At 41.5% G+C, this 15,205-nt stretch overlaps 2 protein-coding genes across 2 annotated transcripts; both read right to left on the reverse strand.

The window, feature by feature from the left end:
- Window positions 1-261: 261 nt before the first annotated feature.
- unm_sa30652 (un-named sa30652) lies at window positions 262-3,306 on the reverse strand. The gene is made up of 7 exons (XM_014197434.2): window positions 3,075-3,306; window positions 2,505-2,745; window positions 2,256-2,394; window positions 1,964-2,100; window positions 1,824-1,876; window positions 1,169-1,611; window positions 262-990 (listed from the first exon to the last, which is right to left on the reverse strand). Exons 2-7 carry the CDS (start codon window positions 2,732-2,734, stop codon window positions 664-666), a joined length of 1,329 nt encoding a protein of 442 aa, XP_014052909.1. The 5' UTR covers window positions 2,735-2,745; window positions 3,075-3,306; the 3' UTR covers window positions 262-663.
- Window positions 3,307-4,338: 1,032 nt separating this feature from the next.
- med31 (mediator complex subunit 31) lies at window positions 4,339-13,055 on the reverse strand. Its single transcript, NM_001146435.1, is given in 4 exon segments — window positions 4,339-4,739; window positions 11,471-11,567; window positions 11,977-12,051; window positions 12,877-13,055. Coding segments are annotated over 4 exon segments (402 nt in total). The 5' UTR covers window positions 12,899-13,055; the 3' UTR covers window positions 4,339-4,531.
- Window positions 13,056-15,205: the final 2,150 nt, after the last annotated feature.

A 15,205-nucleotide genomic window follows, 5' to 3' on the forward strand; every position in this document is an offset into this window, starting at 1 on the left:
AATGTACTCTTAAATAGTGTCCAATTTCAACATTTTGGGATATGACTACTCAAACCAGATGGGAAAACCCGGGAAAGAAGGTCACCCAGTATATATTAGAGCATTTGGAGAAAAACTGAAACACATACATATCTCAATGACTTTTAAAATAGCCTGACATGCAGGCCAGATGGCTATTATTACAAATCATGTCATTCGAATTATAAGAGGGAAATCCCAAATAAACTAAAAAAGTCATATTAAAACAAGTGGACAAACTGGTTTTCTAATATTTCCTTGGCATTTTTTTTATTTCCTTGGAACTTGGCAGTTTTGGCATTGGAAATACATTTTGAAAAGTTCATTAAGGACTGTATTGATATAAAATATCCTACAAATAATTCAATATTGAGAAATCTGACAGAGATATGACATGTTTTCTGTTTACAATAAGTGAAAGAAAAGCTGGTGAGGTGCATTTGTTATAGGCTAGGCTACTAACATTATCTAAAGGATTGTGGGTGAAATTGCATATATTATTTACATGAGTCCATACATTACAATAAATTATGTCAAAAGTAACATTTCAGTAAAAGGCCTACATCATTCTGTCCATTTATCCAAGGATGCTCAGTCATTTCCTCTCCTCATACCCTATTCCTAACCTCTACTTTCCTCTCCTCCTCATTCACCAGCATGCAGTTCCTGTTGCTCCCACTGTGTGTCACTGACAAGTCGATAGTTCAGCTGCCGGTAGTTCTGTGGGTGAACCTGTCTCTGCCTCCATACCTCCTCATACAGGCTCTGTGTGACTGGGGGTAGAGGGGGGAACCTCCCAGTCTGAGCTAAGGTCTGTGCATAACCCCACTGTTCCTTGTCCATCTTCAGCATGTGTCTGAGCTGCACCCCCCTCTCCACCTTCCTCGCCATCTCTCCCTGGGCCTCCTCTTCCATCTCAGCCCGCGATGGCAGGGCCACCGAGCCCTCCAGCACTGCCAGGGCAAACTGGACCTGAGAGAAAGAGGGGAAGAGCGAGAGAGAGAGATTGATAGAGAGAGAGAAAGAAGGGAAAGAACAAAAAAGCAATAAGAGAGAGAATGAACAAGATATAGTGAGGGAGAGATGGATGAGGTAGCCAGACATTTTGTTTCACAAAAAATAAGATTATCAACATCACCATCAACCTCACCTGGCAGTGGAAGTGGGGGAAGGGGCAGATTATTTTACAGATGCCTATGATGAAGAGTGAGGGGAATGCTGGGGGCATCAGGAACCTGTAGAGCGGGGTTACCAGGTGCTCCTGAACCTCCAGGCCCAAACGGGCTGGCTCCAGGAAGGGGTAGCTGAAGTTGTAGCCCGTGCAGAGCAGCAGGACCTGGGCCTGGGTAATGGACCCATCCAGGAACCGCAGAGACCCATCCTCCTGGATCTCCTCCACAGGGGTGGCCTGGTGGACTCCATAAGGCAGAGGAAAGGGCAGGGTGGGCTTACCGTGGCTCAGAGTCACCTGGGCGTTGGATCGACCCAGTTCTAGTGAGATGTCAAGCCCTGAGGCCCCAGCGCCCAGCACCACCACTGACTGACCTGAGAAGGGCTCTGGGTGGCGGTATGAGTGACTGTGGATCACTTTGCCTAGAGAGAGAGACAGGGGGATGGGATGAGATACAGCTTCAGAGAAAGAGGGAGATAAAGAAAGATGGCATGAGATAAAAGCCATGAGTTTTTCCTGAACACTTAACCTGGCCCAGACATTTTCCAGTTCAGGTTGCATGGTCAGGAAAATTCTGGGCATGAGACATAGGTAGAGAAAGAGAGGGATAGGGATTAATGACTGTGGTGTACACCTTTAAATCGCTCTAGCCCAGGGATGGATGGGATGTGGGGGTCAGAGTAGTGCCTACAGGGAAAGGAGACAGGGGTCAAGAGTTAAGGGTTAGGGTGTAAAAGACATTGTAAATATCTAAAGCACATGCACATCTCTTACCCGCTGCAGATGAACACGGAATCAAAAGTTTCAGTGTTCCGTGACCCAGACTTGTCACGTGACGTCACCTCCCATGTCGTCATTGGTCCTTTACCCTCCGTCACCACAGGTCTCACCTCATCCACCACAGTGCTGAACTAACAAAGAGTAGGGGAGAGATGGGGTGAGAGGCTTTAGACTCTTGTCCTGTGAAACGGAATAAACATTTTCCTTTTTTCACCTGAAATCGATGAGTGTGGACCTTCCTTCTCTACCACTGACAGAGGACCGTGTGTGAGTGGACGGTACCTACCCTAACATGTGGTGTGATGCAATGGCTCTGGCAGTATCTCTCCAGATACTTCTGCACTTCCTGGTGTGGCAGGAAGGAGGGCAGCTGGGGGTCAAAGGGGAAGTCAGGGAACATCATGACTTCCTTGGGCAGGTTGGTCCTGCATAGAGTTAAGGGAGTGTAAAACATGAGACACACAAAATAAGACCTGGGTCATGTCAGAGAGAGAGAGATAGAAAGAGAGAGAGGGTGAGGTTAGTGTTACTGTACCTGAGGTCTCTGTACATGCTGCTGTGAATGGGCAGCCCGTTGTCATAGCTACCAGTGCGTTCCTCGTAGAACCATGTGCCGCCCACGTGTTCCGTGAGCTCGTAGACGACGGGTGGGGCAAAGGTGTCTGGGCGGGACAAGATGTGACGTGCGGCACACAGACCTGCAGCTCCCGCGCCCACCACCGCAACTCGCAGCTGCCGCATCCTCTCGGTCCTGTCCGAGGACATGACAGACAGACCTGGAATACAATTACATCAGGGACCTGTTCAGGAGGGTGTTTATAAAAATACAGCTAGAGAACTGACTAATAACTCTAAAGGAAACAACAGACCGCTAATGTGAGACAACACTGGCACCAAATAGACAAATGACTCTGTCGCTGACATACCTACACAACAGACACAAACACTACCCACTATCTGTCCAACTGGGTAACATTGTATATGATGCCAAACAGATACAGCTGAGCTCAAGAGAGAGAACGCACATAATATAAACATTACAGTGTGTGTTTGAGCTGTGGGGGTTTGGTGGGAGGGGACTGAGGGTGTTTCAAAGTTCACTTACGTGTGAAGCCAAAAACTGCTGTGCGTTGAGCAGGGTTAAAACAATAGAAGAAAAGTAATTTCAACAGAAGACAAGAAGGAAAAGTCAAAATCCTTAATCTCACAATCCTTCAGCGGTTCAACAGCCTACAGTCTATTTCGGCACAGAGTGAAGTGAACATTGATCTTGAGACAAAAAATGGACATTGGGAGAATCTCAATTGTTCCTCCTCGCCTTCTCAAATCCCATTGGAGGAGAAGGTCAGAGGGGCGGGACCTCTGGCTTTCTCCTCCAATGGGTTTTGAGAAGGAGGCGAGGAGTATACAATTGAAATCCTACCATTATCTAAAGAACATCACGTGATAAAGAGTAGTAATTTTTGGGGAAACGTCATAAACAAGAGGTGTAAAAGATCCAAAACACACAGCCACAATTCTTTGAGTTTAACATTTACCGCGTGTTAATAAACAACCATCCACAAATGTATTTTGGAGCAAATTAGATAGAACAATGACAAATTCGATTTATTTCAATTTCGCAATAATCCGTGCTGTGCTCTTATCAAATTGTTCAACAGCAGTTTTTGTTCAGTAATCTTCCGGGTTTGTGACAACTCAAAACGTTGGTTATATTTCGCGCCATCTTGGTAAGGGACTATGAAATAGTTTAAAAAGTATCCAATTACAGTTATACATTCCAAATGCATCATAATTAAGAAATAATACATGTTAATTGTGTGCATGTTTAAGTTTACTAATCCTATTAATTGTAAACAATTTGAGAGGTTGTTCACGGTCTTTACCCAAGAAGCATCTAGTCATTAGCAGATTGAGAGCTCTAATCCATCAGTAAAATTGAAGTGTTATAGATTCTGCGATAGAAATGTTAAGGTCAATTCTGATTGAGCCGACATAAGCACTATTTACCGTGAATGCAGTAGACGCTAAAGTGGGTAAATTGCCATTACACTTTTATCACGCTGTAATCACGCTGTAATGCTTAATTTCACGATGCGAATTGAATAAAGGCCTGAATCAGAGTGACAATTTGTTTTACATACACACTTTAACAGTCCCATATTTGAATGTGTATTATATTTCTCCATAACTGTTTTTCACTGCTTATATTGTAATTTTAGCTCTTGGTTGCATAATATCCATTACATCTATCATAGTTTTCTAATACTAACCAAAACTGCTGCCTCACTCTCCCTGAGAAATTAGGAGTAAACAATGCTGTCCATTTCCACCACTGTTCTATTGAGGTCAAACAACACAAAGCAACAGCATTTTAACCAAAAGTAGTTTTTATTATACAAAGTCAGAAAGATAAATAAGAGCAAAAAGAGACATCCCCATGATCCATATCACACATACATATCCAGGAGGCTGAATTGACATTTAAGTCCATGTCCATTCAAGTTCAATCATCCTGTTTTTTCATGCCACAGATTCTCTCTCTCTCGCTCTCTCTCTCTCTCATTTAGCAGTAGCATTGCCATGAGGCAGCTGTTGCTGCTGCTGTTGCTCTGCCAGAGCCTGCTGCAGACGGGTGCGTTTCCGGGAATAGTGCTGCCAGTGCAGTAATTGCTGCTCGTCAATGAACTTGGCACATTGCGCATTCACAAGCTCCTTCCTGAAGTGCTCGTACTGAAGAAGCTCCAGCATGTGCAGGCAGTGGGGGTATCTGCATGACAAGGGAGACACATACAATGCCATCAGAAATTATTCACACCGCTGAACCTTTTCCATATTCTGTTACAGCCTGAATTTAAAATGGATTAAATTGAGAAAATGTGTCACTGGCCTACATACAATAACCCATCATGTCAAAGTGGAATTATGTTTCTCAATAAAAAAAAAATAATAATAAAAAAATGAAAGCTGAAATGTCTTGAGTCAATAAGTATTCAAGTCCTTTGATATCACAAGTAAAGATGTGCTTACCAAGTCACATGGACTCACTCTGTGTGCAATAATATTGTTTTACATAATATTTTTAAATGACTACCTCTTCTCTGTACCCCACACAAAATTATTTGTAAGGTTCCTCAGTCGAGTAATTCATTTAACAGATTCAACCACAAAGACAAGGGATGTTTTCCAACGCCTCGCAAAAAAGGGCACCTATTGGTAGATGGGTAAAAATAAAAAAAGCTGAAATTGAATATCCATTTGAGCATTGTGAAGTTTTAATTACAATTTAGATGGTTTATCAATACACCCAGTTACTACAGTTGAAGTCGGAAGTTTACATACACTTAGGTTGGAGTCATTAAAACTCGTTTTTCAACCCCCACAAATTTCTATAGTTTTGGCAAGTCGGTTAGGACATCTACTTTGTGCATTCCACAAGTAATTTTTCCAACAATTGTTTACATACAGACACTAAGTTGACTGTGCCTTTAAACAGCTTGGAAAATTCCAGAAAATTATGTCATGGCTTTAGAAGCTTCTGATAGGCTAATTGACATAATTTCAGTCAATTGGAGGTGTACCTGTGGATGTCTTTCAAGGCCTACCTTCAAACTCAGTGCCTATTTGCTTGACAACATGGAAAAATCAAAAGAAATCAGCAAAGACATCAGAAAAAAAGAATTGTAGACCTCCACAAGCCTGGTTCATCCTTGGGAGCAATTTCCAAACACCTGAAGGTACCACGTTCATCTGTACAAACAATAGTACGCAAGTATAAACACCACGGGACCACGCAGCCGTCATACCGCTCAGGAAGGTGACGCGTTCTGTCTCCTAGATATGAACATACTTTGGTGCGAAAAGTGCAAATCAATCCCAGAACAGCAGCAAAGGACTTTGTGAAGATGCTGGAGGAAACGGGTACAAAAGTACCTATATCCACAGTAAAAAAAGTCCTATATCGACATAACCTGAAAGGCCGCTCAGCAAGGAAGAAGCCACTACTCCAAAACCCCCATTAAAAAATCCAGACTACGGTTTGCAACTGCACATGGGGCCAAAGATGGTACTTTTTGAAGAAATGTCCTCTGGTCTGATGAAACAAAAATAGAACTGTTTGGCCATAATGACCATTGTTATGTTTGGATGAAAAAGGGGGAGGCTTGCAAGCCAAAGAACACCATCCCAACCGTGAAGTGCGGGGGTGGCAGCATCATGTTGTGGGGCTGCTTTGCTGCAGGAGGGACTGGTGCACTTCACAAAATAGATGGCATCATGAGGAGGAGAATTATGTGGATGTATTGAAGCAACATCTCAAGACATCAGTCAGGAAGTTAAAGCTTGGTTGCAAATGGGTCTTCCAAATGGACAATGACCTCAAGCATACTTCCAAAGTTGTGGCAAAATGGCTTAAGGACAACAAAGTCAAGGTATTGGAGTGGCCATCACAAAGCCCTGACCTCATCCTATAGAACATTTGTGGGCAGAACTGAAAAAGCGTGTGCGAGCAAGGAGGCCTACAAACCTGACTCAGTTACACCAGCTCTGTCAGGAGGAATGGGCCAAAATTCACCCAACTTATTGTGGGAAGCTTGTGGAAGGCTATCTGAAACGTTTGACCCAAGTTAAACAATTTAAAGGCAATGCTACCAAATACTAATTGAGTGTATGTAAAAAAAATAAAAAATAATTACACATACATTTTATTTATGGGGTAGAAAAATAGTCATCTACTGCAGTGCATTTATCATGATATTGGTCACAATTTAAACAAATGTAAATAGTCCCAACGTATAGTCCCAGAAATGTTGATTTTATACAAATACTACTTTACTTCTGAAAGAAATAAAAGCTGAAATAAAATCACTACTATTATTCTGACATTTCACATTCTCAAAATAAAAGTGGTGATCCTAACTGACCTAAGACAGGGAATATTTTCTATGATTAAATGTCAGGAATTGTGAAAAACTGAGTTTAAATGTATTTGGCTAAGGTGTATGTAAACTTCCGACTTCACCTGTACACAGATACAGGCGTCCTTTCTAACTCAGTTGCTGGTGAAAGGAAACCGCTCAGGGATAGCATTGAGGCCAATGGTATCTTTAAAACAGTTACAGAGTTTAATGGCTGTGATTGGAGAAAACTGGATGGATCAACAACATTGTATACTGAACAAAAATATAAAACGCAACATGTTAACTGTTGGTCCATGTTTCATGAGCTGAAATTAAAGACCCCAGAACATTTCCATACGCACAAAAAGCTTCTCTCAAATTGTGCACAAATTTGTTTACATCCCTGTTGGTGAGCATTTCTCCTTTGCCAATATAATCCATACACCTGACAAGTGTGGCATATCAAGAACCTGATAAAAACAGCATGATCATTCCACAGGTGCATCTTGTGCTGGGGACAATAAAAGGCCACTGAAATGTGCAGTTTTGTCAAATAACACAATGCCACAGATATTTCAAGTTGAGGGAGCGTGCAATTGGCATACTGACTGCAGAAATGTCCACCAGAGCTGTTGCCAGATAATTTAAAGTACATTTCTCTACCATAAGCAGCCTCCAACATCATTTTAGAGAATTTGGCTAGTCTCACAACCGCAGACCACTTGTAACCACGCCAGCCCAGGACCTCCACATCCAGCTTCTTAACCTGCGGGATAATCTGAGACCAGCGACCAGGACAGCTGAGTATTTCTGTCTATAATAATGCCCTTTTGTGGGGAAAAACACATGTCTGATTGGCTGGGCCTGTCTCCCCAGTAGGTGGGCCTATGCCCTCCCAGGCCCACCAATGGCTGCGCGCCTGCCTAGTCATGTGAAACCCATACATTCATTTATTTCAATTGACTGATTTCCTTATATGAACTGTAACTCAGTAAAATCGTTGAAATTGTTGTATTTATATTTTCGTTCAGCATAGTTACTCTACAATACTAACCTAATTGACAGAGTGAAAAGTAGTCTGTACAGAATATACATTTGCTAAAACATGCATCCTGTGCTGAACTCTGCATTGGAATAGAGTTCAGCACAGGCAAAATCCTGGATGAAAACCTGGTTCAGTCCAACAGAAACACAAATTCACCTTTCAGCAGGACAATAACATAAAACACATAGCCAAATATACACTGGAGTTGCTTACAAAGATGACATTGAATGTTTCTGAGTTGCCTAGTTACAGTTTTTACTTAAAATTGGCTTGAAGATCTATTGCAAGACTTGAAAATGGCTGTCTAGCAATGACCAACAAGCAACTTCAGAGTTTGAAGAACTTTAAGAAGAGTAGTGCACAAATATTAGACAATCCAAGTGTGCAAAGCTCTTAGAGATTTACCCACAAAGACTCACTGCTGTAATCGATGCCAAAGGTGATTCTAACATGTATTGACTCAGGGGTTTGAATACTTAGCAAATCAAGAGATATGTTTTTATGTTTTTTTATTTTTCATATAGAGTACCAGTCAAAAGTTGACACAACTACTCATTCAAGGGTTTTTCTTTATTTGTACTATTTTCTACATTGTAGAATAATAGTGAAGACATCAAAACTATGAACACATATGGAATCATGTAGTAACCAAAAAAAGTGTTAAACAAATCAAAATATATTTCTTATTTGAGATTCTTCAAAGTAGCCACCCTTTGCCTTGATGACAGCTTTGCACACTCTCGGCATTCTCTCAACCAGCTTAATGAGGTAGGCACCTGGAATGCATTTCAATTAACAGGTGTGCCTTGTTAAAAAGTTAATTTGTGGAATTTCTTTATTTCTTAATGAGTTTGAGCCAATCAGTTGTGTTGTGACAAGGTAGGGTTGGTATATAGAAGATAGCCCTATTTGGTAAAAGTCCATATTATGGCAAGAACAAATAAGCAAAGAGAAACGACAGTCCATCATTACTTTAAGACATGAAGGTCAGTCAATGTGAAACATTTCAAGAACTTTGAAAGTTTCTTCAAGTGCAGTCGCAAAAACCATCAAGTGCTATGATGAAACTGGCTCTCATGAGGACAGCCACGGGAAAGGAAGATCCAGAGTTACCTCTGCTGCAGAGGATAAGTTCATCAGAGTTAACTGAGCAAACAGCTGAAGGCAGGGCTTTCTCCTATAGAGCTCAATTTTTATGGAATGGTCTGCCTATCCATGTGAGAGACGCAGACTCGGTCTCAACCTTTAAGTCTTTATTGAAGACTCATCTCTTCAGTAGGTCCTATGATTGAGTGTAGTCTGGCCCAGGAGTGTGAAGGTGAACGCAAAGGCACTGGAGCAACGAACCACCCTTGCCGTCTCTGCCTGGCCGGTTCCCCTCTCTCCACTGGGATTCTCTGCCTCTAACCCTATTACAGGGGCTGAGTCACTGGCTTCCTGGTGCTCTTCCATGCCATCCCTGGGATGGGTGCATCACTTGAGTGGGTTGAGTCACTTGCGTTGTGGCGTGACGGAGATCTTTGTGGGCTATACTCTGCCTTGTCTCAGGATGGTAAGTTGGTGGATGAAGATATCCCTCTAGTGGTGTGGGGGCTGTGCTTGGCAAAGTGGGTGGGGATATATCCTGCCTGTTTGGCCTTGTCCGGGGGTATCGTCGGACGTGGTCAGTGTCTCTCGACCCCTCCTGTCTCAGCCTCCAGTATTTATGCTGCAGTAGTTTGTGTCGGGGGGCTAGGGTCAGTCTGTTATATCTGGAGTATTTCTCCTGTCTTATCCGGTGTCCTGGGTGAATTTAAGTATGCTCTCTCTAATTCTCTCTCTCGGAGGACCTGAGCCCTAGGACAATGCCTCAGGACTACCTGGCCTGATGACTCCTTGCTGTCCCCAGTCCACCTGGCCCTGCTGCTGCTCCATTTTCAACTGTTCTGCCGGCGGCTATGGAACCCTGACCTGTTCACCGTACATGCTACCTGTCCCAGACCTGCTGTTCTCAACTCTCCAGAGACAGCAGGAGTGGTAGAGATACTCTGAATGATTGGCTATGAAAAGCCAACTGACATTTACTCCTGAGGTGCTGACCTGTTGCACCCTCGACAACCACTGTGATTATTATATGACCCTGCTGGTCATCTATGAATATTTGAACATCTTGGCCATGTTCTGTTATAATCTCCACCCGGCACAGCCTGAAGAGGACTGGCCACCCCTCATAGCCTGGTTCCTCTCTAGGTTTCTTCCTAGGTTCTCGCCTTTCTAGGGAGTTTTTCCTAGCCACTGTGCTTCTACACCTGCATTGCTTGCTGTTTTAGGCTGGGTTTCTGTACACCACTTTGTGACATCAGCTGATGTAAGAATGGCTTTATAAATACATTTGATTGATTGAACTGCACCTCAGATTGCAGCCCAAAGAAATGCTTCAGAGTTCAATTAACAGACATCTCAACATCAACTGTTCAGAGGAGACTGCGTGAATCAGGCCTTCATGGTTGAATTGCTGCAAAGAAACCACTACTAAAGGACACCAATAAGAAGAAGAGACTTGCTTGGGCCAAGAAACACAAGCAACGGACATTTGACCAGTGGAAATCTGTCGATTGGTCTGACGAGTCCAAATTTGAGATTTTTGGTTCCAACCGCCGTGTCTTTGTGAGACGCAGAGTACGTGAACTGATGATCTCCGCATGTGTGGTTCTCACCGTGAAGCATGGAAAGGAGGTGGAATTGTGTGTGTGGGTGCTTTGCTGGTGACACTGTGGGATTTATTTAGAATTCAAGGCACACTTAACCATCATGGCTACCACAGCATTCTGCAGCGATACACCATCCCATCTGGTTTGCTCTTAGTGGAACTATCATTTGTTTTTCAACAGGACAATGACTCAACACACCTCCAGGCTGTGTAAGGGCTATTTGACCAAGAAGGAGAGTGATGGATTGCTGCATCATATGACCTGGCCTCCATAATCACCCGACCTCAACCCAATTGAGATGGTTTGGGATGACTTGGACCGCAGAGTGAAGGAAAAGCAGCCAACAAGCGCTCAGTATGTGTGGGAACTCCTTCAAGACTGTTGGAAGAGCATTCCTCATGAAGCTGGTTGAGAAAATGCTAAGTGTGCAAAGCTGTCATCAAGGCAAAGGGTGGCTACTTTGACAAATATAAAATATATTTTGATTTGTTTAACACTTATTTGGTTACTCCATGATTCCATATGTGTGATTTCATAGTTTTGATATCTTCACTATTATTCTACAATGTAGAAAGTAGTAAAAATAAAGAAAAACCCTTGAATGAGTAGGTGTGTTCAAACATTTGACTGGTACAGTATATTTTACAAACATGAAACTTGTTCTTCCACTTTGACAGAGTATTTTGTGTATGTCATTTACCAAAAAAATGACAATTAAATACATTTCAATCCCACTTTGTAACAACATGTGGAAAAAGTAAAGGGGTGTGAATACTTACTGATGGCACTGTTGTACATACATTACACATATTGTTATACTACTGTTACTGATGTATATGATGCAGAGGGAAAAACAACTGAATCTTACTTCAGGAATTTGGCATATTCAGGCTCCTTCCAGTACAGTAGGTACTTCAGGTAGTTCACAAAGGGTTTTTCTCGCAGGTAACCCCTCTGAGCCAAAACTGGAGGGACATAGAGGAACAGAGACGAGTCACAAACAATGTTAGCTATATCTCAAATCAAATTTTATTGGTCACATAGGCATTTCTTTTTTGCAGATGTTATTGCTGGTGTAGCAAAATGCTCCAACTGTGCAGTAGTATCTAACAATTCACAACAATACACACAAATGTAAAATAATGGAATTAAGAAATATATAAATATTAGGACGAGCAATGTCGGAATGGCACTGACTAACATACAGTATATACATATGAGATGAGTAAAGCAGTATGTAAACATTATTAAAGTGACTAGTGTTTCATTTTTAAAGTGGCCAGTGATATCTGCAGGTTATAGTAAATAGTGTCTTTGGTTGTACTGAGTGACAGAAAATAGAGGATAAGTTAGCTAGCTAGATAACCCACTCACAGTTCAGATAATTCGGATTGGCCAAGCATTGGATGAACTCCAGCTCTGATTGAAAGCGGTTCCTTGCCTGCTCCTCTGTGAAATTAGACACACAGAACAAGTTGGAGTAACATAATATTACAATTGACTTTGGGGAAAGCAGTTTGCTAGCAAAAACAGCTGGCTAGGAACCATAGGTGTGTTCAGTTCATATGTTTCATTACAGTTTATATCGAACAACATTTTTCCCCAAAACTGTGCGCACCTTTCTTCAAGTTCTCTCTAAATATAGGTGTGACTATATGAAATTGCATAACTCGTACAGCACACCATACACACACGCCTTTTGGGCCACCATAATCACAACGTTCTTCAACTGGTCGAGCAGTACAATACCGTTTCCGTTTACTTAAACGTTGCACACCGTTCTGTCGTACTGAACGCGTCCCAGGGATAACTTGTTTTATTTTCTGTAACCTTTATTTAACTAAGCAAGTCAGTAAAGAACAAATTCTTATTTACAATGACGGCCTACCCAGGCCAAACACAACCGACGCTGGGCCAATTGCGCGCCACCCTATAGGACTTCCAATCACATTGCGCGCCACCCTATAGGACTTCCAATCACAGCCAAATGTGATACAGCCTGGAATCGAACCAGGGTCTGTAGTGACGCCTCTAAGGCTGAGATGCAGTGCCTTAGACTGCTGCAACAATCGGGAGCCCCGAGCTACAACGTTAGCTCGAGCTACACCAAGATACCAAATTTAGCTGGCATTATGTGGACATTAGTCTTTTTTTTATTTTTTAAAGCAGCGACAAAACATCCAGTCCGCTAGCCACGTTATAGTTGTTTGTAGCCTACTTTGTCTAACGAGCTAGTTAGCTAACGTTAGATAGCGAGTTGGTTAGCTATATTACCTGATTCCATGACGCCTGCCATTAAAGGTGACTGGGTCTGCACGAAAACAACAGGTTCCTTAAAACGAAAATATGTAAGCTGTTTAAACGAATATATTGTTCGTTTGCTGAATTAATTGTTGTGGTCTGGTCAACAACAAAATCATTCCGATCATGTCGCCATATTTGCAGTAAACTGCAGAAGTATCCCTTTTTACGACAATAGTAGACTGCCATTCTCAAGTTAACCACTAGAGGACAGTATTCTCCCAGTCTTCAAATAGAGTATGTCTGTCTGATAGGAGAGACTTCATAGACTTGTGGAATGTTTTATTTTACATCCAGTACAATACTTTTCACCTTAGCTTACGTTGGACACATATGCCATCGAAATAAGGCAGGATTTACCAACCTGGAGTCTAGGTTATATGTATATTTATCTTGATTTGTGATTGATACTATAAGGGCTATCTACATACAGTGCGTTCAGAAAGTATTCACACCTTGACTTTTTACACATTTTCTTGTTTTACAGCCTGCAATTAAAATGAATAAAAGTAGAGATTTTGTGTCACTGGCCTACATACACCATAATGTGAAGGTGGAAGTATGTTTTTTAGAAACGTTTACAAATTAATTACAAATTATAAGCTAAAATGACTTGAGTCAATAAGTATTCAAACCATTTGTTATGGTAAGCCTAAATACGTTCAGGAGTAATAACTAGTCACATAATAAATTGCAATAAATGTGCTATAATAGTGTTTAACATTATTTTTGAATGACTACCTCATCTCTGTACCCCTCACATACAATTATCTGTAAGGTCCCTCAGTCGAGCAGTGAATTTCAAACACAGATTCATTTACAAAGATCAGGAAGGTTTTCCAATGACTCACAAAGAAGGGCACCTATTGGTAGCTGGCTAAAAATAAAAAAAGCAAAGATTGAATATCCCTTTGAGCATGGTGAAGTTATTAATTACACTTTGGATGACGTATCCATACACCCAGTCACTACAAAGATACAGGCGTCCTTCCTAACTACGTTGCTGGAGAGGAAGGAAACCACTCAGGGATTTCACAATGAGGTCAATGGTGACTTTAAAACAGTTACAGAGTTTAATGGCTGTGATAGGAGAAAACTGAGGATGGATCAACAAAATTGTAGTTACTCCACAATACTAACCTAAATGACAGAGGGAAAAGAAAGAAACTTGTACCCGAATAAAAATATTCCCAAACATGCATCCTGTTTGAAATGAAGCACTAAAGTAAAACTGCAAACAATGTGACAAAGAAATTAACTTTATGTCCTGAATACAAAGCGTTATGTTTGGGGTAAATCCAACATAACACATCACTCAGTAGCACTATTCATATAGTCAAGAATTGAATGTTCCTGAGTGGCCTAGTTACAGTTTTGACTTAAATTGGCTTGAAAATCTATGGCAAGACTTGAAAATGGCTGTCTAGCAATGATCAACAACCAACTTGACAGAGCTTGAAGAATGAAAAAAAAAGAATGAACTTAAAATATTGTACAATTCAGGTGTGCAAAGCTCTTAGAGACAGCTGTAATCACTGCCAAAGGTGATTCTAACATGTATTGACTCAGGGGTGTGAATACTATTGTAAATTAGATATTTATGTATTTCATTTTCAAAACATTTGCTAAAATAAAAAAAAAACACTTTGTAATTATGTGGTATTATGTGTAGATGGGTGAGACAAAAATCAATGTAATTAATTTTGAATTCAGGCTGTAACACATGTGGAAAAAGGGGTATGAATACTTTCTGAAGGCACTGTAGCACTTGCCTCTGGCCCCCTGCTAAGTTGTTTTCCCACAGCTCTACCTGCCCCAGACAGACAGGGTCATAGTTCAATACACCCTCCTGTTCTTACAATCCTCTGAATTATAAAACGGATTTAAAAACTTCTTCAACCAAAGCATCCAATAACTTAACTGGGAGGTGAACGATTAATTATACACTTTTGAGATTCTTTGACTGAATGACTTGAATCCCCTGAGGCTATCAGTATGATATAGACAGAGGGCTTGTTATAGTCAGTCATGTTCTCAGACGTGAGTGAATAGATAAGTAATTTCTCTTTTGGCGTCAGTGGACTTTATACTGTCCTGCGGCGTGTTGTATGTGTGTGTGGAGGAATACGCTTCTAAGCATTTAGGCTGACTGACTACACACCATATCTCATTCTGTTTGCTTGATGAGGTAACACTGAACATGTTTGTGTGTTTGAGAGAGAGAGAGAACAGCAGGCTTCTGTAGTACTGTGCGCAAGCTTTGTCTTCGAGACAGTAACTGTAAGTTACTGTTTTGCTGTTC

This window comes from Salmo salar, chromosome 04, assembly GCF_965601325.2.
Source record: "Salmo salar chromosome 04, fSalSal1, whole genome shotgun sequence".
In the NCBI taxonomy this organism is placed as follows: Eukaryota; Metazoa; Chordata; class Actinopteri; order Salmoniformes; family Salmonidae; genus Salmo; species Salmo salar.